At 35.8% G+C, this 22,191-nt stretch overlaps 2 protein-coding genes across 3 annotated transcripts; both read left to right on the forward strand.

Moving 5' to 3' along the window:
* The first annotated feature begins 5,510 nt into the window (after positions 1 to 5,510).
* LOC121773400 (putative RING-H2 finger protein ATL21A) lies at positions 5,511 to 10,429 on the forward strand. 2 transcript variants are annotated; one of them, XM_042170252.1, is made up of 7 exons: positions 5,511 to 5,605; positions 6,158 to 6,303; positions 6,386 to 6,430; positions 6,672 to 6,840; positions 7,221 to 7,380; positions 8,664 to 9,249; positions 9,947 to 10,429. In XM_042170252.1, exons 5-7 carry the CDS (start codon positions 7,228 to 7,230, stop codon positions 10,357 to 10,359), a joined length of 1,152 nt encoding a protein of 383 aa, XP_042026186.1. In that variant the 5' UTR covers positions 5,511 to 5,605; positions 6,158 to 6,303; positions 6,386 to 6,430; positions 6,672 to 6,840; positions 7,221 to 7,227; the 3' UTR covers positions 10,360 to 10,429. The 2 variants fall into 2 exon arrangements, with proteins under 2 accessions (XP_042026186.1, XP_042026185.1); XM_042170251.1 differs by lacking the exon at positions 6,672 to 6,840 and having other exon boundaries at positions 7,210 to 7,380.
* A 7,659-nt stretch (positions 10,430 to 18,088) lies between these two features.
* On the forward strand, positions 18,089 to 21,861 carry LOC121774471 (putative RING-H2 finger protein ATL21A). Its single transcript, XM_042171340.1, has 5 exons — positions 18,089 to 18,110; positions 18,198 to 18,296; positions 18,877 to 19,178; positions 20,585 to 21,290; positions 21,410 to 21,861. The coding sequence occupies exons 1-5, from the start codon at positions 18,089 to 18,091 to the stop codon at positions 21,859 to 21,861; spliced, it is 1,581 nt and encodes a 526-aa protein (XP_042027274.1).
* The last annotated feature ends 330 nt before the right edge of the window (positions 21,862 to 22,191 follow it).

The following is a 22,191-nucleotide window of genomic DNA, read 5'->3' on the forward strand; positions in this document are numbered from 1 at the left end:
TATACAAAAAAAACCTTTGCAAAAAAAACATTCATATTATCCCATATAGTGACACTCTCATACAAAAAAAATCCTCACTCAAATGTATGACCTTTTAGTAGATTCTTCTTGCGTTTCACGAGTTAGATAGGAAAAAACACACACACATATATATAAATGTATACTATATTGCAGAAAATTACGACTATAGGATAATACAATTTGCACCACAAGTTTTTTAATTTTTTGAAATTCCGAATTAAGAAACAAATAGTCAATTATCGGAAATTGACTAAAAAGGATGAATGAACTATACAGACAAAATTCTATGTGGTGTAATCAAATCGATTTTCATAACGGCATTGCGACCTTTATTTATTGTACCTTACACGCAACTTTATTTCAATTGTTCGAACTTCATTTTCTAATATTATGATTTTCAATAATAAATAGGAAAAAAGTGCATACGCTGCGGTCGTATCATACGTATTTATTCTATACCAAATTTTATTTATCAAACACAAAAATTAGTTTAATTAATTATAAATTTATAGGATATTGGTCCCTAAAATGACAAATTTTGACTGAAATTTGATATATCTTGTGAACTTTTAAGTTGATCCAAAACTTAGACTTGTATTAAATCTCCCACTAAATCAGTTTTTCCCAATTCATAAAAATTCACTACAAGGGATAAGTTCATAATTTTTCCGATCAAATTTTGAGTTAATAGGAAATACCAAATTATGACAAATTTTTATTTTAGGACCACTAGCCTTATCTAAATCTATTCTTTATCATTTCTCACACAAGATTTTTTATTTTAAACGATATTCATTTCATATTTAATTTTCTTGTTATCTCAAATTTGGGTAACTAAATATTTTATGTGTTTTACTACTACTCTCTCCGTCCACGAAAAATAATCTTATTTTATCATTTTGTGATATCCACGAAAAATAGTCTCATTTCAAAAATGAAAACATCCTCTCATATTTTTCCCACTTATCTTTGTCCTATAAAAATTTAGACATTTAGGACGACACGAAAATTAATGCACAAAAGGTAAAGTAAGGGACATATAGAAAGAAAAATAATTATAGTATTATTAATTGAAAATGAAGCTGACCTTAATTACTGAAAACAGAAGGGGATATTTTTGTGGGACATCCCAGAGTAGAAAATGCTCTTATTTTTATGTGACTTGAGGAGCATATATTTTCACAAACGGGAAACCCACTTCTATCAATACTGATTTTGTGAACTGGGTGTGGAATATTCGTAAAGTCGTAATAAACGAATAATCAATTAAATATACATGCATGTACTTAAAAAACTCTCGTAATTGTGGATTTAAATAAGTAAATGTTGTGTTGAGAATAATAGAACTCGAAGTACTGAGATCAATAAAATAGATATTTATAAGAGAGTTTTCGTCTTATTTTATAAAAATGGTTACTGTTGTCAAACGATTTGTTGAATCGCATATGATCATTCAATAATATGGTTCGCCTAATTCAATCGGAAAGAGAATTAGGATACATGGAAATCGAATATTGAGTGTATCCATATTCCATAATGTTATAAATTAGCTAAATTAAATTTATGATTCAAAAAATTTAATAATAAAATCATTAAATATTAATGGAAGACTGATAAATCATGATTGGAATTACTCGTCTCCATTAAATGTTTCCTTATTTGGATAGTCCTCAATAAATGTCGAATTTCATATTCACTATTTTTACTAAATGGACCTTACATTTCACTAACTCTTTCTACTCACGATTGTTTTATAAAAGTGAGGTCCACATTCCACTAACTTTTTTCACACACTTTTCTTCATAAAGTCAAAACGATTTCATAAAATTCGCACAGGTCAAATATGGAATAAAATTCAACCGGTCAAATATAAAATTCACATTTCTAAAAATAGAAACGTCACTCTCTCTACTTTTTCTCCATCTCTTACTTTATTCTCTCCACTTAACTCACAAAACAATACTCCCTTCGTCTCAAGGTAGATGTTACACTTTCCTTTTTAGTTTGTCCCACACAAGATGTCACATTTCTTCTTTTGAAAAAAATTCCCTCTCACATCAATTATAAAATTATATTTTCTCTCACCACTTAACACACAAAATAACATCTCCTAAAATCTCGTGTCATCTCCCAAGTGTGACATCTACCTTGGGACGGAGGGAGTACTATATAAAATCTCATGTCATAATAGAAATGTTCTACTTAAAATGGGATGGAGGGAGTATAAATGAATTGACCAATATCGAATATTCCAAATTATAAAACATGTTTTGAAATTTACCAAAATATATCTATATTTCATTTTAATTTTATAAAACTTAAGATTTTTTAACATATCAATATCCAACAATTCAAGAATTATTATACTTACATCATTTTTGTCCAATGTCATATTTTTTTATATTTATACTTGTAGTACTTAATCCGATTTGTGTTTATGGTTTTCACATGATTAATATCTTTAATTTTTGTATATGTTTATACATTATAAATATAAGTTTCTTAGGACAAAATAAGAAGATTTATTCTAATATTTAGCTTTAATTTTATCCTGATTAGCTCATCAAGCTAGCCCTTATATGAACGTTTAGGTTTATGGTTAGAAATTTACAACCCGATAAATTTCAATTCAATTATAGCATCAACCAACCAATTAACCCGAAACTCAAATAGGGTTGAACCGAAACTCAATGTACTGATCCGATTGACATTTCTATTTAGGAGAATACTTTGACCGATGATGAATTAATAGAAATAATTCAAATTAATTCATTGTTTATTTTGATGAATTAATTGATTTGAGCTAGTTTGACTATTTTATCCTTTAAATTGTTATATTTACTTTCATTCAAATATGTTTACTAAGCTCGAAATCACATATATCGAGAGGGTAACTTTGTTATAAATGTGTGATCTCATCGTACTTACGACTTTGGCCTGGATTTCCACTCCTTGCCAAGCTTCCGGCGACCGTCAATCAATAGCTCCTTCATGATTTACTTGACCTCTGCCTTTTTCCATCACAAAAAAGCAAACGCCATCTAAGAGTTATGGGGCTGTCGGAAACCTAAGCATTGGATTTTATAAATATTGCAGCATATTTCCATTTTGAATAATAAAATATAGAGCAGTATTCAGAACCTTTAGCAACAGTAAAATTTATCGAAAATTTTAACTTCAAAAGTAGTAGTACGTGCAAATAAAAAAGTGTGTCACATTTATGTATTCTTATAGGTCACTAATTTGCAATATGATTAATGGGTTCATTTTTCGTATGTCAGCATAGACTACAATACATAGCACACAGAATTCAGTTTATATCGATGGGCATACAAATATTACTCCAAGTCTGAATCAGTTTTTAAAACTACTTATATGTATATAGTAGCATTAACTAGTTATTTCACCATAAATTTTCGGTTTGAACTATTTTTTTGTATGTCCTGCTTCCATAATGCATCTACGTAATTCTTAATCACTATCATTTATATGTAACCGCACTAGCATAACATTAGGAAAAAGATGTAATAACATTGGAAGAAGTCAACTAATGCGCAATACCCACTAATCAATTGACGAATTATTACAACATGATTAATATAATTAGTGGGGCGGTAGAAAGTAGAAACCCTAGTACTACTAATTTATTCTTTCATCCTTAAATATGAGAATAGCATACATAATTTATTTAACTAACCGCGTTTAGTCAAATGATTAAAAAATTGACACATATTTTTGTCACCTCGGTATCTATCTCATCATTAAATATTGCAAATTGGTTGAATTCTAACATTGCATTCAGAGTTTATATTTTACACCATATAGCAACATGAATACAACCATACAAGTGAAAAAACATGAATACGTGTCAATAATGACAATAGGTTTAAGAAAAATTTTGCTAGAAATAAATGATTAATTACTTTATTGCTGAAAATTATAATTAAAACTTTTAACGGCACTCGGAATGACATGGAAGATTTACTTTCTGAGCACGTACCGACGTTCCCTACCGCAAAGCATGACTTGATCGCATGAGGGACAATTAAGCTTGTTGTGGCGTGTAAGAGTGTCCACAATAATGTGGTACAGCCACGGAAGCACTTAAGGCAAAGCCACAAAAACTCTTCACAGCCACAAAAACTATTCCACAACCACAAAAAATATGTCCAGCCCAATAGTGGCCATGCCACCGCCCAAATCACACTATTTTATCAATTATTGATATATTTTAGTTGTACTGGAACAAAATTAATTAGACAAAAATAAATAGAATGCAATGGAATGAAAAAAATGAGTTGGGAACATATATTAGAGATAGATATTTAAAAAAATTAAAAAAATTAAAAAAATCAAAAGTCAGAACCGCCACCCCCGCGGCTCTCAAAGCCGTGCAATAGGGCACCGCGGTCAGCGCCGCTGCCTCGCCGCGTATGCGGCTCGCGACTTTCCTCCACCCTCTGCCGCGCTTGCCCGTGTCCTTGGCATAGGGGAGCCGCGGCGCCGCCGAGGACGCGTCGGCCGCCGCAGCTCCCCTATTGTGGACACTCTAAGAGCACACTATTGCACGGCCAATTAGAGTTTGTCATGACATTAATGTTCAACTTCTTAGTACTTAAGAAAGAATTATGTATAGTAATAAAAAAACACATGAATTATGTAAGTGCTAAATTTTTTAGTGCTTAGAGGTTATAGATAGTACTAAAAATAATATAAGTGTCAGCGTATCAGTGTTCAACGATATATGAGAATTACTTTGTCATTCAAGAATAATAAAATCGGGTAATTTTATATATTTGTGACTGCTATCACTAGTTCAAAACATTAAATATGTCACGTTCTCTTAATTTGAAGGATACGATTGGGAAATATTCACCAATGGGGTTGGAGCTTAGTCCGAATTCTGTTGAGGATTAGCTGAGGTAAGAGCTTAACTAAGATACAGCATTGAATTAAAAAAGATTAAGTTGTACAAATTCCACTGATTGTGCGCCTTATACATACAAAATAATTTGTGTTTTTATATTTTGATTGACATTTTCTAGAGTCGTCGTATTGGTGTTAATTCTTGATAGGATGTCGCATTCAAATCCAATTTGAAAAGCGGAAAAATAGAAAAAGATTATAATTAAGATATACACACCTTTTTGGGACTTTTTCAATTTTAAATGTTAAAGAGATTTCGACCCCTAATTTTATATAGTTGCCCTCCTCACCAGAAATTATATGTACAATTCGAATATTTTAGTAACGAGAGATACAAAATACGTTACCAAATTTATTTTATTATTTAAAACAATTAATGGGCTAAAACGATTTCTACTTTATACCAATTGAAGGGCTAAATAAAAGGTAATCATATAGTCCGAATCCTGAAAACGGTACCCGAGTAAGATCCATTTGTAAAAACACCGGCAAAAATTTGAATTACGCCTATATATATAACAACGAGAAATTAAAATATAAAATTATTTTACAAATCGCAACGGCAGAAAATGGGGAAGAGATTGAGTAAAGCGCGATCAATCTGCTGCTGCGCCTCCCCACGGTCATCGTGCCGGAATCCACACGCGATTTTCAGCTGGTACGTATCTGATTCAGATGCTTTTCAATGTTTGTGTTACGAGTTTTAGTTTTCTATTTTTTTTGGAGTGTCTAAACTTGAAGATGAATAATATTGTTGATCTGAGTTCTAGTAGGTGAGAATGTATTGATTGAGTGTGGGTTACAATCGAGTGAGATATGTGGATTTAATTCGTGTTTGAGTGTTTTTGTTGTGTTTTATATTCAGCTTAAATGTTTTCATGATACACAATCACTGCTTCTGTTGAGAGCTTCATTCTGCTTTTGGATTCGCTTAAGTTTTTCTGAATTGCAACTGCTTCTATGCTTTCAGAAGATGTCTCATAAGTTACATTTGCTTGTCCTCACTTTTACATTGAGTTTTAACTTGAAAACTGGCTTTGCTTCAGTATCAATTTCAAGCAGTGTGCTGAGCCTCACTTTGCATAATGCAGAGATTGCACCAAGCTTATCCATGAGTTGAAATATGACTAGTTATGCAGTAGCATTTCTATAATCTGAAGGTATATTAATTGAAATCGTTCTATCTCGTATTTATCTTTGACATGAATAGGTATGAAGAGGATGTATGGGACGAGGTTGCCAAATTGTTGGATGGGAGATCTCTAGTGATGCTTGCTGTAACTTGCAAATGGTTTCAAGTTCCTGACCCTGGAAACGTCCCATTCAAATGGATCGAACTCTATACCACAGCTTTTGGTATTTTCAGTTCCTTATACGTTTTGTACAATTGTGGGATCAGAGAAATTGTTTTGACTGATGTATAGAGTTTAATTTACAGATGGAAGTCACACATACATGTTCCATCAGCAGGAGAAACATATTGGTAATGCATTACTGTGTACATTTTCCTGTTTTCTCTACAATTTGTTTACAATGAAGTGTTTGAAGAATGTAATCTATTAGGGTAGTGATTTTCAGTGAATGACATGATTAGCTATCTCTTCCCTCAAGTTTCAACTTGATATCTATCTATTACATTCTACTATGATTTTTACTCCACTTTCATGCTTTAGAGGACAATAAACAGTCTTCTGTCCAAATTCATTAGCTTTGTCTGGTAACAGATTAATTGGGTGCGAATTGGAGGATTCTTGTTTGACTCACCTGATGCTCTCCTGACTGAGAGTTTAATAGAATGCATAAAAACTCCCAAAGAGGAGACGTCAGAGAAATTGGTGAAGAAAGAAGGATACTGTTTGTTAAACAATATTAAAACTGGAATTTGGATTGCTGGTAATTCAAATTGCACCATTCCTTTCTCTAATTATATTGATCAATCATGGATATACCTAACTGACTTCTATTCTACTGCTTTTCTGTTTGAACACTTGCACCTTGTCTGATGCCCTGTTTGTGACCTTGGTACTTGTGATGGTGAGTTAAAACTTTCGACAATATAATTTATCAGTTTACATTCAAACTGCCTTAGTATGGTTTGATTCAAGAACACATGCCAAAATCTTTGATCAGCTTGCATTAGCACTTTCTATTGTTATATCTCTAGAAATATGAGAAACAAGTGAAACCATTAGTCATTATCTCCTCTGGCATGCTCGTATGTAAAAGAAATCGGTCCTTGAACTAAACAAGTATTCGATTCAGGTATAATGCAGACGTTGGATGCTAGGCATATTGAACTCTTCCTTAGAGAGGAATATCGTAGTGGGAGCTGGGACTACCACCTTTAAGGATCCCATAATGTCTACAACCAGGCTGATGTGGCTTCTGCTGGGATTTTCGACATCAAACATCTCAATGATGAATCAACTTCTGGTATGTATCTCATATCATCACACTTCCTTTTTGAGAATTTATTCATCCAATCCTCTGTATCATCCACTACGACAATAAACCTTAAGTTAGGCTGTGTCATTCTGAATAAAATTCCAGATATCTTTGATCTCAAGTCGTGGGTGTGAAAACAAAATAACTGGAAACAAAAAGCTATGATAACTCTTCACGCAGTTGCAGTAAACACTAATTTGCAAGATAATGAAGGTACTATTTCCATTTTTGGTAATAGTACTGCATCATTCACATCTTGAAATTTGAAACAAAAGCCTTATTCTTAGCAAACAGATTGATTTAGTTGCAACAGCTCAAAATAGGATAAGAGCGCTACTTGTGATTAATATGAATCAGGTCTTCAGATTAAATACCACGCCATGAGGGCCGGGAAAGATGGCAAAGTTGTATCGATTCGTATATCTCAGCAGCTGCTCCAAGTTTTGCCCTTAGCCTATTCATTTTTTGAATAAGAGTGTTTGTCTTTAGCTCATTAACGTCTCAACAAATATAACCATTTTTAGGCTTATCTTAAAGCATGTAGCCCTGTACCATTTAGCACTACCTTATTTCCTGCCCTTTGAGAGTATTTCTTAATTGAAATACCCAAATAGTACTACAACAGTTGTTGACAACATTATGCAGAAGTTGTAGGTGACCTCTATTTCCCCTTTTTACCTCTCGAGAATTGCCTTCATATTAAAATAACATGGTTGTCAATCCATCATTCTCAATAATCTAATCCCCTGCTCTGCTCATGTCAACTCCCTGGCTGCAACTTGAAAGAGTAAAGTCAATATTTTTTGCAAAAGTCAAAACATATATAGGGATACATGTCTCATGTAATTTAATATAATCCCTTAAATATTTTATAATTAATGTTGGAAACTAGAAGTAAAATCCCTTACGGTTCTCAACAAGATTGCAATTGTTCCTCTCAGGCCATTTTAATCAATTTAGTGAGATAATCAGTGACATGTTATTAATATCATCAATTTTATATTTAAGTTGAATTTGATCATTTGGTTAGCCCACCAAGCAAGCATCTGACTTTTTTACTTTAGCAACCTACACATACATGAATTCTCTCTTTAAAAACCCCAGACAAATGACAAATCCAACTCCTTTGACTAATGGAACGTGTCATAAAACTCATCCTCTTCTTCACTTTCATCCTCTCCTCCCACAAAATCCAAGCTCAAAAAAACCATTGCCCACCACAATATTGTGGAACCAATACCTTACCTATCCGTTTCCCCTTCACACTGCAGGAACAACAGCAGCCTCAAAACTGCGGCGGCTACCCCGGCTTCTCCCTCACTTGCTCCGACGATATTGCAGGGAGAGGAGCCCTTCTCTTGACCCTCCCATATTCTGGAAACTTCTCCGTCCGCTACATAAACTACCTCATGCAAGAGATCCAACTCTACGACCCGGACGGCTGCCTCCCGCTGAAGCTCATGGCTCTGAACCTGACCTCCTCGCCCTTCGAGGCCATGTACATGGACGAGTTCGTCTTCCTCAGCTGCCCCCGCGCTGCGGTGGCTGGGACGGGGCTCGCCACCGTCGACTGCCTCGGGAACTCCACGTCGGCGGTCGTGGCCACCACTTCGGGGACCCTCGCCGGGTCGATGAGCATGTGCACGACTATGTTCACGCTCCCGATCCCCGTGTCGTGGGACGACAGCGGCGGGCGAGGAGGAAGTGGTGATTGGCTGTCGTCGGATCTTGGCGGAGATCTGAGGCTGACGTGGAGCTTTCCCGACTGCAAAGGATGTGAGGCGCGGGGCGGAGTTTGTGGGTATGATCGGAACAGCACCGTCGGTGGGATTACTTGCTACTTTGATCACGGAAAAGGTAATCATTGATTAATACTAATGATTTTGTTGAGCCTTTTGTTGGAATTCAAGCAAAGTCAAAAATATTGTTGGATGTAGGATATTGATGGATTATGATATCATAGTAATGATTTGTTTTTAGTGAGTATGTTAAACAGATAAATGGGGACTTTAACTTAACCCTCAAGAAAAGAATGGACTTTAATTAGGTGACCAAGTAAATACACACATTGAAAATTTTATGTTTCATGATTTCTTTCCTATTGAAACTCTCGTTTTTTTGAATTTTTTACAATTGAGATGTTTTTATATATACGACTTTGTTCTTTTACGGAACATGACGAGAAATTTATCAAAGTAATGAAGATTTTAATTACTGATATATTGTCTTCTTCTTTGTTTCCACTTGTCACATGTGTATTTTTCAAGCCTAGTTAAGGTATTCAACCAAAATTCAAGCCACAAAATTAGAAAATAACCATTTATTAACCAACTGTCATTGCCTATATATATCACAAATTAAAATACAATGACCCAAACCTTATGAACCACCACTTTCTTATATTTAAAATCCTGGTAAACTCAAATATCTTAATTTAATTGGACTAATAAACTAATCCCACCCCGTCAACTTTGTATTGTATGCTATATTTATTTGTTGTCACAATACATTTTATCCAAGTTGTGACAAATTTTAATGTAACAACTACCCACAGGTAAAAAAGGGCTTGAGGTATTCAAAATCATTGCACTATCAATAGTGATACCAGCCATCATGTGCTCCATATGCATTTCATGCTTCACATGCATAGTGGAAAGAAGGGCAGCTCGGAATAGGGCTGCCACGGTGGCGCCACCTCCACCTCAGCCACCGGCGATGGTGGGTCTCGACGAGTCAACCATTGAGTCATACAAGAAGGTTGTGCTCGGCGAAAGCAAACGCCTTCCCGGACCCAATGGTGTCACCTGCCCTATATGCCTAGTTGATTATTGTCCAAAAGATGAACTCAGATGCATACCAGAGTGTCAACATTGCTTTCATTCCGAATGTGTTGATGAGTGGCTGAGATTGAATAGCTCTTGCCCTCTTTGTCGGAATTCACCATCACACCCTTTAGAAGCAGTGTGAGTGAAGATCAATTGTAAGTTCTAAAAGGATACATCATGTTAATAAAAAAATTTGGAGTTATACATGATAATCAAAAAGGGCATGAGAGTTTTTTTCTGTATATTTTACTATCAAGTCTATTTTAGTTTTGACGATTTAGTTATGTAAAAAATTAATTAGCCATAATTCTTTGTATATGACTGCACAGGTTGTTGGCTTGTTGCACTCAATGAATATTTTTGTTGAAAGATCTAAAGAGGTAAATATAAAGAAACATAAATTTTACAGTAATTCATGTGTTCGATACATTCCATATTATTGATTTTATAAATTTTCTCCTTCAAAATTACTAAAGTAATCAAATAATCGAATTGTATTTTCTAATTAAACTTAAAAATTGCATCAAATGTTCGATTTGATATTCCCTAATACCCGAACGAATGTAATACAAACCGCGAAATGCAAAATTTATTAGTAAATTATTTGAATATCAATTTGTATATTCACCCCCTTTAGCAAATTCAGTATAAAGATATTTAGTTCAAGTCGATTCATTTACATCTCTCAGAGCATCCACAATGGCGGATTTTCGGGCAGGTTTAATTTTTATCCACTAATGTGGATTCCCTAACCGTGAAATATGGTTCATATTAATTGAATAGATATTCTAATTTAAAATGTTAGAATACAATGAAGATTTGGAAAGCTTATTTTATAACATGAAATTACATGATTAGATAATTAAGAAGAGAAAAAAGAAAGTAGATGATACTCCATTAACTTAGAAGCCCGCACGATCCATGCTCATCAACGAAGAAGTATTAAAAACCCCATCGGCTCGTTATTTTATTAGACAAAAAGATTATTTAAATCAACATTTTTCGATATTCCCAATTCTAATAAAAAGCATACTCCATAATTTTGATTTTAAACTCAATTGAAGTACAATAACATTGACATTTAATATGAAATGAATGTGGTCGGGCTCAACTGCTGCAATATAAAAACAAGAATTAAATCTCATGTGATAGGAGATCAAGAAAGAACGACAAAGAGAATAGCCAACCTTCTCAAATGAGCTAATAGGGCTTATGTAGGAGTAATTAGTTATTGCTTTCTAAATAAGACAATTGCTTTCTAAATAAGACAATTGCTTTCATAAACTTTGTAGAGTTTTGATGGAAATACTATTAATTAGTGTCTACTTTACTTATGCTGTATCTTAATAGATAGTAGGTGGCCTATAATTTTTTGTATGTGCTCTCTAGAATTGCATCCATTTTCAAATAAGTCCACTTATTTGCTTGGGTCAAAACTTAATTTTTTTTTTTTAAATTTATATTTTATTCTTTAGTTTTATGTTAATCGAATTTAAATCATGCAAATAAGATTTTTATCATGTAAATCAAGTTTAATGGTATAATATCAGATTTTAATAATGTAAATTAGGTTTTTATTGTGTATATAAGGTTTGTAAATCAGGTTTAAATAGTGTAAACCACGTTTAAAAATAAAATTTAATCATGTAATATCAAGTTTTAATCATGTAAATAAGGTATAATTACGAAATATCGGGTCATATCGTGTAAATCAGGTTCGAGTCATTACTGTATTGTTATTGTATTGTGTCAACCCATATTACGTGCATCAGGAACTGGTTCGTGTCGTGCTCAAATGTGATGGTACAGATCAAGTTCATATTTAGATTGATCAGAACTTCTTTAACATGTCGAATTCAAATCACGCTGACTAATGGAAATTCTCATAAAAATCATCTTCTTCTCTTTCATCCTCTCCTCCCACAATGTCCAAGCTCAAACAAACCCTTGCCCTCCACAATTCTGTGGAACCAATAACATACCTATCCATTTCCCATTCACACTGCAGGGACAACAGCAGCCTCAAAACTGCGGCGGCTACCCCGGCTTCTCCCTCACTTGCTCCGGCGAGATTGAAGGGAGAGGAGCCCCTGTCTTGATCCTCCCATATTCCGGAAACTTCTCCGTCCGCTACATAAGCTACCTCATAAAAGAGATCCAACTCTACGACCCGGACGGCTGCCTCCCGCGGAAGCTCATGGCTCTGAACCTCACCTCCTCGCCCTTCGAGGCCATGTACATGGACGAATTCGTCTTCCTCAGCTGCCCCCGCGCTGTGGTGGCCGGGACGGGATTCACCACCGTCGACTGCCTCGGGAACTCCACGTCCGCGGTCATGGCCACCACTTCGGGGACCCTCGTAGGGGCGATATTGAGCATGTGCACGACTATGTTCACGCTCCCGATCCCCGTGTCGTGGAACAGCGGCGGCAGAGGAGGTGGTGATTGGCTGTCGTCGAATCTTGGCGGAGATCTGAGGCTGACGTGGAGCTTTCCCGACTGCAAAGGATGTGAGGACCGGGGCGGAGTTTGTGGGTATGATCGGAACAGCACCGTCGGAGGAGGGGTTACGTGCAAAAACGATAAAGGTAATACTCCCCTGAGTTTTAATGTGTAATGTTAAAGTAAAAGATGGTATAAGTATTGCTGATGGACGGTGGAGTCCATATTATCAGTTGTTTAAAATTTTCTTTATTTAGAATTGGTAAAATTAAACTACTTTTTTTATGGAAAGGAGGATAATACTAGTAATAATAATACATAAAAACTCCCTCTGTATTCAAAAAATAGAAACATTTGAAATGACATGGATTTTAATGCACAATCGGTAAAGTAAATGAGAAGAATTGGTAAAGTAAGAGAGATGAAAGGAAAAATGAATAAAGTAAGAGAGATGAAAAGAAAAAGTAGTGAAAGTAGAGTTAGTTGATTGTGGAGTCCATGTCCTAAAATAGAAAGATTCTAAAGTTTCTATTTTCAAGGAAAACCCCAAAATGGAAATAGTTACTATTTTTAAAAATGGAGGGAGTATTTCTTTTTGGATATAATTTTGTTGAGCCTTTAATTTGTTGGAATTCAAGCAAAATCAAATGTTGGATGTAGGATTGAGGAACTATGAGTCTGATTGATATCGTAATGATTTTCTTTCAAGAGGTGACTAAGTAAAACACACACATTGATAATTTTATGTTTGTATATTTATGACTCTTTGTTCTTTGAATGAACATTTTTTACTAGAAAATTTTCAAATTAATGAAAGTTTTAATTTATGATATAGTATTGCCTTCTTCTTTAATTCCTATTGTCAACTTTGAATTGTAGTTTACTATGTTAGTATTTATTTGTTGTTAGATTAGTAATTTTTATCCAAGTTGTGGGAAATTATGATCTAAGTACAGCCATAGGTAAACGAGGGCTTCAGCTGTTCACAACCATTCTTACAATATCAATAGTGATACCAATCATCCTATGCTTCGCATTGATAGAGGCAAGGAGGGCAGCTCGGAATAGGGAAGCTATGGCGCGGCATATGGCTGCCATGGAGTCGCGGTCCCCACCGGAGATGGTGGGTCTCGACGAGTCAACCATCGAGTCATTTGACAAAATTGTAATAGGCGGGAGCAAACGCATTACCGGACCTAATGATATCAAATGTTCAATATGCCTAGCTGATTACTGTCCAAAAGATGTACTCAGGCGCCTACCTGAATGTGAACATTGCTTTCATACCGAATGTATTGATGAGTGGCTGAGAAGGAATGTCTCTTGCCCTCTTTGTCGGAATTCGCCATTACACTCTTTAGAAGCAGTGTCTGAGAATGTCTGATACATTGGTGGACACACATAATGTCAGGGAGGGGCTTAAGCCCTTCCCAAATTAAGTTTTTGCATTTTTTAGTTGCAGAGCATTATAATTTTGTTTGTATTTTATGTAAATTAATGTGTAAAATCTCCTATTAAAACAATAAAATATAAGAAAATTGTATCTTATACAAAATTTAGTATATATAGTCCTTACCATACTAATTTTCTGCATCCGCCCGTAGTCTGATATATCACTTGTATTGAAAATGAGAGAATGCAGCCATATTCATTCTCCCAAGTTAGAAAAGGATATAGAGCTGATAAAAATTGTCAGTAACAACATATAGTAGTATAAGTTTGTTTTTACTATTACTCTATTTTGGATTTGACTATTCTACTATATGAATTAATTTAGCTACAATTCTTTTTACGCATTCGTGACTGCCCTGAAGCCCGCCCTATACATCGACACGTCAGCATTTTATCCTCCTGCCCTTTCACCTGCAGTGGGGCGCCTTGTAGGTTTTACTATTGTTTTGTTAATTAATTTAAATGTTTTCAAATATATAAATGCAAACTAATTAAAAAACACAACGATTAAATAGAAACGACAAATAATACATTGATTAAAAAAAAGTTACAATGGCTATAAATAAAAAAAATTGACTATTCTACAAAAGCCCCAACTTCCGGCGCAACTCATCGATCAACCCCTGGAGACGGCTACATGTCAGAGAGACCGTACGAATCCGTACTGAAGTCGGGGTCGTACTGCGTGTTTTCGTCGAACGACCGATATTCGCCAGGTTGTGTACCCGGCCACCGTGCGCCATCTCCAAATATCGGGCTACCAGGACTTGAGTATCCATCGGAATCCATTTTATAACGTAATTTGAGAGTAGAAAAGTGAATCGAAAAGTTACAAATGAAATCTGAGAATGTGGTATTTATATAAACAAAATTTTCGAATTAAAAAAAAAAACTAAAACGCGTTGCATCGTTCGCGTCGCCCACAGTGGGCGAACGATGCCCTATCGTCTGCACTTCGCCCGCGGAATAAGCTTAGGGCGCGGACGACGCATCGTCCGTTGTCCGCGCACCCGCAGCGGGCGCGCTATCGTCTGCCTCATTGTGGATGTTCTAAAGGAGAAAAGGTAAATTGAGAGTAGTAGTATAAGTTAAAGAAACATAAATTTAACAAGTACATGTGTTGGATGCATTCCACATTTATTGAAATTTTAATTATTTTATGAATTTTTTCATTTAAAATTGCTAAACGAATCGAATATTCAAATTGTATTTTCTAATTTACGCTTACACTTAAAATACAAATTAAATGTTCGATTCGATGTTCTCTAATACGCGAACGAATCGAATACGAACACGAACAGCTGAATGCATAAAACATTCGTGAACTAGTTAAATATAAATCCGTATTTAACAAATACTACTCCAAAAACTCAGTGCAATGATATTTGAGTTGTTGGGTTACAAACCCATCCCACATCGGATGAGGGAGGGAAGTTGGAAGGTGTATATAATTCCTGTCCAACCCCAATTAGTTTGAGGCCTTTTGGGAGTGACCCAAAAACAAATCCGTGCGGGCTTGACCCAAAGCGGACAAATGTTGCAGGCGACGATCCTAACAAGTGGTATCAGAGCTCAGGTGGCTATGGAACCCATCCCACATCGGATGAGGGAGGGAAGTTGGAAGGTTCGATTCAATTCGTTTATATCCCTAATCGTGAAATATGATTAATCATATATAATTGAATAAGTTACTAGAATATAATTGAAGATTTGGAAAGCTTATTTTATAACAAGCGAATTACATGATCAGATAATTAAAAAAAAAGTGAAGGGCATTAAGTTTGAAGCTGGCACGATCCATGCTCATCAACTACGAACAGTTCAACACCATAACGGGCCAATATCACTATTAGATTAAAATATTATTTAAATCATCTCTCAATATTCCCAATTCTAAATTATAGGAGTATGTTTTATTAGAATTTCTAATAAAATAGTACTATAATTTTGTTTTTAATATCAAATGATGTGGGAGCCACGCTCTCTACTGTTGGTCTGTTGCGAAATAGTAAAAGCAAGAATTAAATCTCATGTGATACTGAATATAAGAATAGAAGACTGATAATACTAATAGTCAACCTTTTCAAATTAGCTATTTACATACTAAAATGAGGCAACAATATGCTTTTACAATTAGACACTTGCTTTCCCAAATAGAACACATATATAATGCCATTTAAAATATAAAGTATTACATAGTACTAGACTACTAGTACATTTTTAGCTTCAAGACAATGTTTCTCTAATTAAACATGATATCATAGCTTTTCAATTCAGGTTTAACAGGATATCAGAGCAAATTCATGCTAAAAATGAAGGGAATGTGAAATCAGAAAAATGTGTGAACTCCCAACTAAGTTTTACTAAAACATTCAATGAATTAGTTTCACTGTCTTCTAGCAACACATGGAAGAAACAGTTTTACCTCTGTCACTAAATTTATCTACATCACTAACTGCAATTGCAAATTAAAAAACAATGAATTATCTATTCAGGGTATAGACCTTCTCACTGTTTATGGTTTGCAGCATGCAAATAACAGAACACTTCTCCAACTGAAAAAACAGAAGATAATAATCCAGAAAAATAAAAAGGAGAAAAGACTAAAGCAAAAGTTGGCAATGTCTCAACAATTTCCTTCCTTTGTCTTTACCCTCTAAGCAGGCCTGACTACTAAAATATGGGGCATCAGACAAAATATTAAACAAGTTAACATGTAAAGTAGTAGTAAATGTTTATGATGCACACTTATACATCAACCTTCTTATTCTTCTTCCAGTTAAAAATTATGTATATGGATATTCTTCAACTCTTGATTTTCTTCATTCTCTTCTTATCAGGAAACTCTAACAACCTATGTCCAATTTCACATTGTCCAAACAACACCTTGCCTGTCAAATACCCTTTCAGAATACAAGGCTATCACACTCCAAAGTGCAGCTATACTGATCTCAGATGCAGCAGTGAAGGTGCAGTGATTATTAACCTTCCTAACTTCGGAGATTTCTATGTACGAGACATACGTTATGGACAAGAAGACCCTCTGATCTTTCTCTATGATCCTCAGGAATGCCTCCCTAAGCGATTCATGGCCTCAAACTATGCGTCGTTCAAACCTGGGAAGGCTGCATATTTTCTTTACTACACCTTCTACAGCTGCCCTCCTGAAGAAATTGCTTGGACAGGGTTTCCGACCATCAGTTGTCTGAGCAACTCCTCAAGTGCTGTAGTAGCTACTCGCGCAGTTTCAAGGCAGACGATGACAGACATGTATAGTTGCAAGGAGATTGTTACCTCATTCGTGGCAGTTGCAGGGCGCGTTCCGCCAGATTTTATTGGAGATGAGACTGATTTCGCCTTGGAATGGCGTGCCGGCAGCTGTGTGAGTTGCCCTTATAAGGCAACAGGTAAACATTATTTTTTCATAATGTTTGCCTTCATCAACCATCAATGCAGCTGGGAATGAAGTGTTTTAGTTTGTTTTTGCAGGAATGGTGTCGGGTCCTGTTTGGATGGCCTTACTTATGATCGTTTACTCTGCAATAATAGTGCCCGGTATAATCTGCATAGGCTGCTGTGTGAGTTTCATCTCAATGTTTAGGAAGGAACTCAAGGAGAATAGGTCAAATGCACCTACTAGCATCTCAAATGCACCTTAGCTGTTTTCAGGCTTCACCCCAAAGATCGCGGACTACTGCTTGAACTTGTTACAGGAGAAGCTTATTACATAAGTTTAATACTACTTGAAAGATCAGAAAATCTATTTTTATAATGAGATATCTAAAATGTGTATATTTGCCAAGTTCCCATTTTGTTTGAAGATGGATGCGTAGTTTTGGGACAGAATATCTAGTTGTTTACCACAAATCTAGATATTGGAATAAAGAAGTTTTCTTGCAACCAGACCATTTGTACATGACTAGATGTTATCCACAAACAATTTCTGCTGTCAAATGTTTCAACCACACTATGTAATAATGACAAATGCATTTCTTGAAGGTATTAGACAGAGCCTAATAGTCTTAACCAACAATCATGGATATGTTATGAAGGAGAGCTAATGGTTCATTCACTATATTGATGCAGAGAACAAGAAGCATATCGAGATTGATCGTTGCTTGATGTGCGATTATTTGATGAAGCAGCATATTTCCTCATCTATTTTGGGGAAGTACAAGACTAATTGTATGCATATCATTTCTTGGTATCAGATTTGTCAAACAAGGTAATCTTGTCCTACTCTCTGACTCTCTCTCGTAAATTTCATTGGAAAACTCACAGCTAATAGCAATGAGCTATTAGCGCAGCTTAGTCTCCTTGCTGTTTAAATCTCTCGAAATAGTCCAAAAAGTGATATCAACAATGCAAACACACTCCAAAGATTCTATACTTTGGCCGGCAGCCTCACATACATACAACGAGGCATAAGAAAATAAGTTTCATTACATATGAAACTGCAATAGATAGTCCAAAATTGTTTGATTTTGGAAGAATAGCAGTAGTTGTTTTTGTTCAAGTGTATGTGCACAAGTAAGAAGATTGCTCCAAGAAGAAAAACTAGCTCAGCCCACCTGACATGTTCATTTTTATATGTTACAGTTATACCATGAATCTTGACTATGAATATGATCTTTGATTTGTGGATTTTGTTAGTAAATGTATGTTCTTGAATATGTATTGAGAGAAAATTTAAACATTTTTTGCAGGTGGATGAGAGTGATGAATGTTCTGAGATTAATACTTGGTTTAATACTTATGATACCAGCTATCACTTTCCTTATGATGGTGGTCTTCCTCTGCGTGGCATGCTTATCGCACACAATGGACTGTTACACCGGAGAAATAGACAGTGAAACTGGTCGTAGAAGGATCATGGATGAATTTGGAACTCCATCCACCACATTGAATGCAGCTCCGGCTGCTGCTAATGCAACACATCTTGATGATACTCAAATTAAGTCATGCTCGGTGCTGATAGATGTGGAGGCTAATGGAAGTGGAGTTCAAGTCCAGAGTGAGAAGAATGGCTGTTCGATCTGCTTAGAAGAATACTGCGCCAACGACAAGGTAAGGCAGATAAATCTATGCCAACATGGCTTCCACGCTGATTGTGTTGATCATTGGTTTCAAAAGAATAGCACCTGCCCTATTTGCAGAGTGTCTCTGTTAGATGAGAAATTGTAGCATTTTCTTCAAGTTTTAAAACATGACAAATTTGTAACCATTGTATTTTTTGTGTAAAGATTGTGAATGTGAAGAATCTGATATTCAAGAGCAAGAAGGCATTCCCTTTCTTTCCTTTTCTTTTATATTTTGGTATTGCTAATTAGTTTTTGAATTTTCTTCGGAGAACATATGAACTAGCTCTCGTTATGACAGATAAACTGCTCAGAAAATGTTCCAAATGTATAAAACCATTTTCTACATAGATTTAAATATAATGAGAAGCACGATAAGCATATGTAACGTTGGCAAGAAAACACCATCTCTCCCGAAATATATATGTTTTTGTTGGAATTTTAATTGACCGGATCTATGATGGTGGTATATTCACTTTCTCTAAGCCGATCGTATATGATCGGATTTAATTTTAAATAATTAAATAATCGATCTACGCTCCAAGTAGATGCTTGTGGTATATTCACTTTCTCTAAGCCGATTTTGGAGAGTGAGAAATAATATATTAAACTATGTCACGATATATGGAGATATGTAATTAATTAAATAATTAATTAATCAATTATTGACACGTAGATAAAATAATGTGGCAAATGAGCATACGGAGAAAGCTTCGTAGAATGCATGCACATTGATCGAGTCGTCCAGATACATTTCTGGAATGAACAACTACGTGAGAGGTGTCTAGATACATCCGTCCAGGTTCATGCTCCATTGTTGACGTTTGTAACGTTCGTAACGGCTTATAACCCCCGGCGGTTACAATCAAACCACCATGACACACATAATGATTGTTGACTCCATCAATTCAAATGAGTGGACTTGGCCTATAAATAGGCATGCATCCATTTCATTCTCTACACAACCACAAGCATAGCATTTGCGTAGCTCTCTCCCTCTCTTTGCATAGTCTTCCGTTGAAGCTATGCCCTCGCCATCATTCAGTTCGCCGGAGCTTGTTATGTTTGCGGTGCTACAACGAACAAGACGAAGCCGTTTTATCTTTGGGGACGACACGCCAATCCGAGAGCACTACCGGGGCGCATCTCGTTTTGCGGAAAGAGGACTCCTCGACTCGGCTTACAACTTATTTACGATTAAATGCACTTGATCATTGCATTGAAAAGTATCTGACTTCCATTTGTTGATGTAAAGTTGTGATAAAATGGCAACTTTTGTCTTCTTCTTTTTAAGATGACAGAAAAACACTGCATGATCAGTCAATGCTTGCTTTTTCCTAATATAACATTATGATTATGATATATATTAGTATCAGAAGTCTATTTTGTCTCTAGTTTGCTCTCTCCCGCATGCATTATTCAGCTGCCATATTTTGCAGCTTAATCACCCAGAAAATTGTTCCAGATTTTGGAACTATGGATCTTACAATCAAGCATACTTTTCTCATTATTCTCATAATTTCCCCTGTTATAATCCACTCCAAAGGTTCGTGCCTGAATTCAAGCTGTGGAAGCAGTTTGTTCCCAATAAAGTACCCTTTCAAGCTAGAAACGGACGACCCACCAATAAACTGTCACAACTCCATCAATCTGAGATGTGATGATGATGGCCGCACCGTGATATATCTTCCTCGTTTTGGTGATTTTTATGTCACAGATATCAACTACAATCTCAGAATAATAGCTCTGACATATGCAAAAAACTGCCTTCCAAGAATGCTCATGACAAATTTTTCTGTGTCTCCTCTAGCTACCTTCTCTGTTGAGAATTACACGTTTTTCGTGTGTGACAAAAATCGCTTTACACGTCGGTATGAGATCCGATGCCTGAGCAACTCCACTAAAGCAACTGTGGCGATGACTAGAGATTCAAGTGGGCATGTTGAAGGGCTAGGATGCCGGCCAATAGTTAGCTCGATGATCCCTGTCCCGTTGTTAAATGAAGACAATGATTGGCAGAATCTTGATCATCTTGAACTAACATGGAATCTTCCTAGCTGCCAACAACATTGTGAACTGCTGTATGGTCAAGACAAACAAGGTTAACTTATGTTAATTATCGATTCTCGATTTCCTTAAACATTTTCTGAAATTTTATCATGATGTAAGACAGTTTGGTTTTAGTATAATCATCTTTCTTGAAATCACTAATTCTCACAGGTGAAACCAAGAGCAGATTGGCCAAATTGATCACGGGATCATCTGTCTTCATTCCTTTAGCTGTTATACTCACAACATTCTTCAGCATAGCTTGCATCATTCGCCTTCTGAAGCTCATAGCCGGTGGCGCCACCACCACCACAGTGGCCCGAAACATCCCAGAAGGTTCCACCGCAACAACAGTAGCACCACCACCGCCAGCCACTGCAGGCGGGCCCACCAGCGCCGAGGCCTCCAAAGTGGAGAGTTTCTCACAAGTGATGGTTCTTGATGAAGGGAATCAAGATACAGCATTGATGTGTTGCTCAATATGCCTTGAAGAATACCATGGCAAAGATAGGGTGAGAAGTTTGGGTCAATGTGGACACCTTTTCCATGCAGAATGCATAGATCAATGGCTACTGAAAAGCAATAGTTGCCCAATCTGTAGAACTCCCCTTTCTGTTCTCTAAGTTTGTGTGTGTGTTTCTTTATATAAGTGTATGTTATACATCAGACAGTCAGTACTACAAATTTGTATTAAAAGCTTTCTTGCATTCCAAGATCAGGTCTTGAAAAGAAAATCCACTTAAGAGAGTGAAAGCAACTTTATCACCACCAAAGCTTGCAACTTTATCAAATGAACTTTTATAAATGGGTGATCTCTTACACATATCTTTGGATAAGTATGGAAATTAAAACAAAAATGCATTAGCTGATGGAGAAACCTATTATCTTCTAGTCATCGAACGCTTTTGACGCATAAGCTTAGTGGAATCATAGTAAAGATTCTTCTTAAAATA

The sequence above is a fragment of the Salvia splendens genome, chromosome 17, assembly GCF_004379255.2.
Source record: "Salvia splendens isolate huo1 chromosome 17, SspV2, whole genome shotgun sequence".
Taxonomy (NCBI): Eukaryota; Viridiplantae; Streptophyta; class Magnoliopsida; order Lamiales; family Lamiaceae; genus Salvia; species Salvia splendens.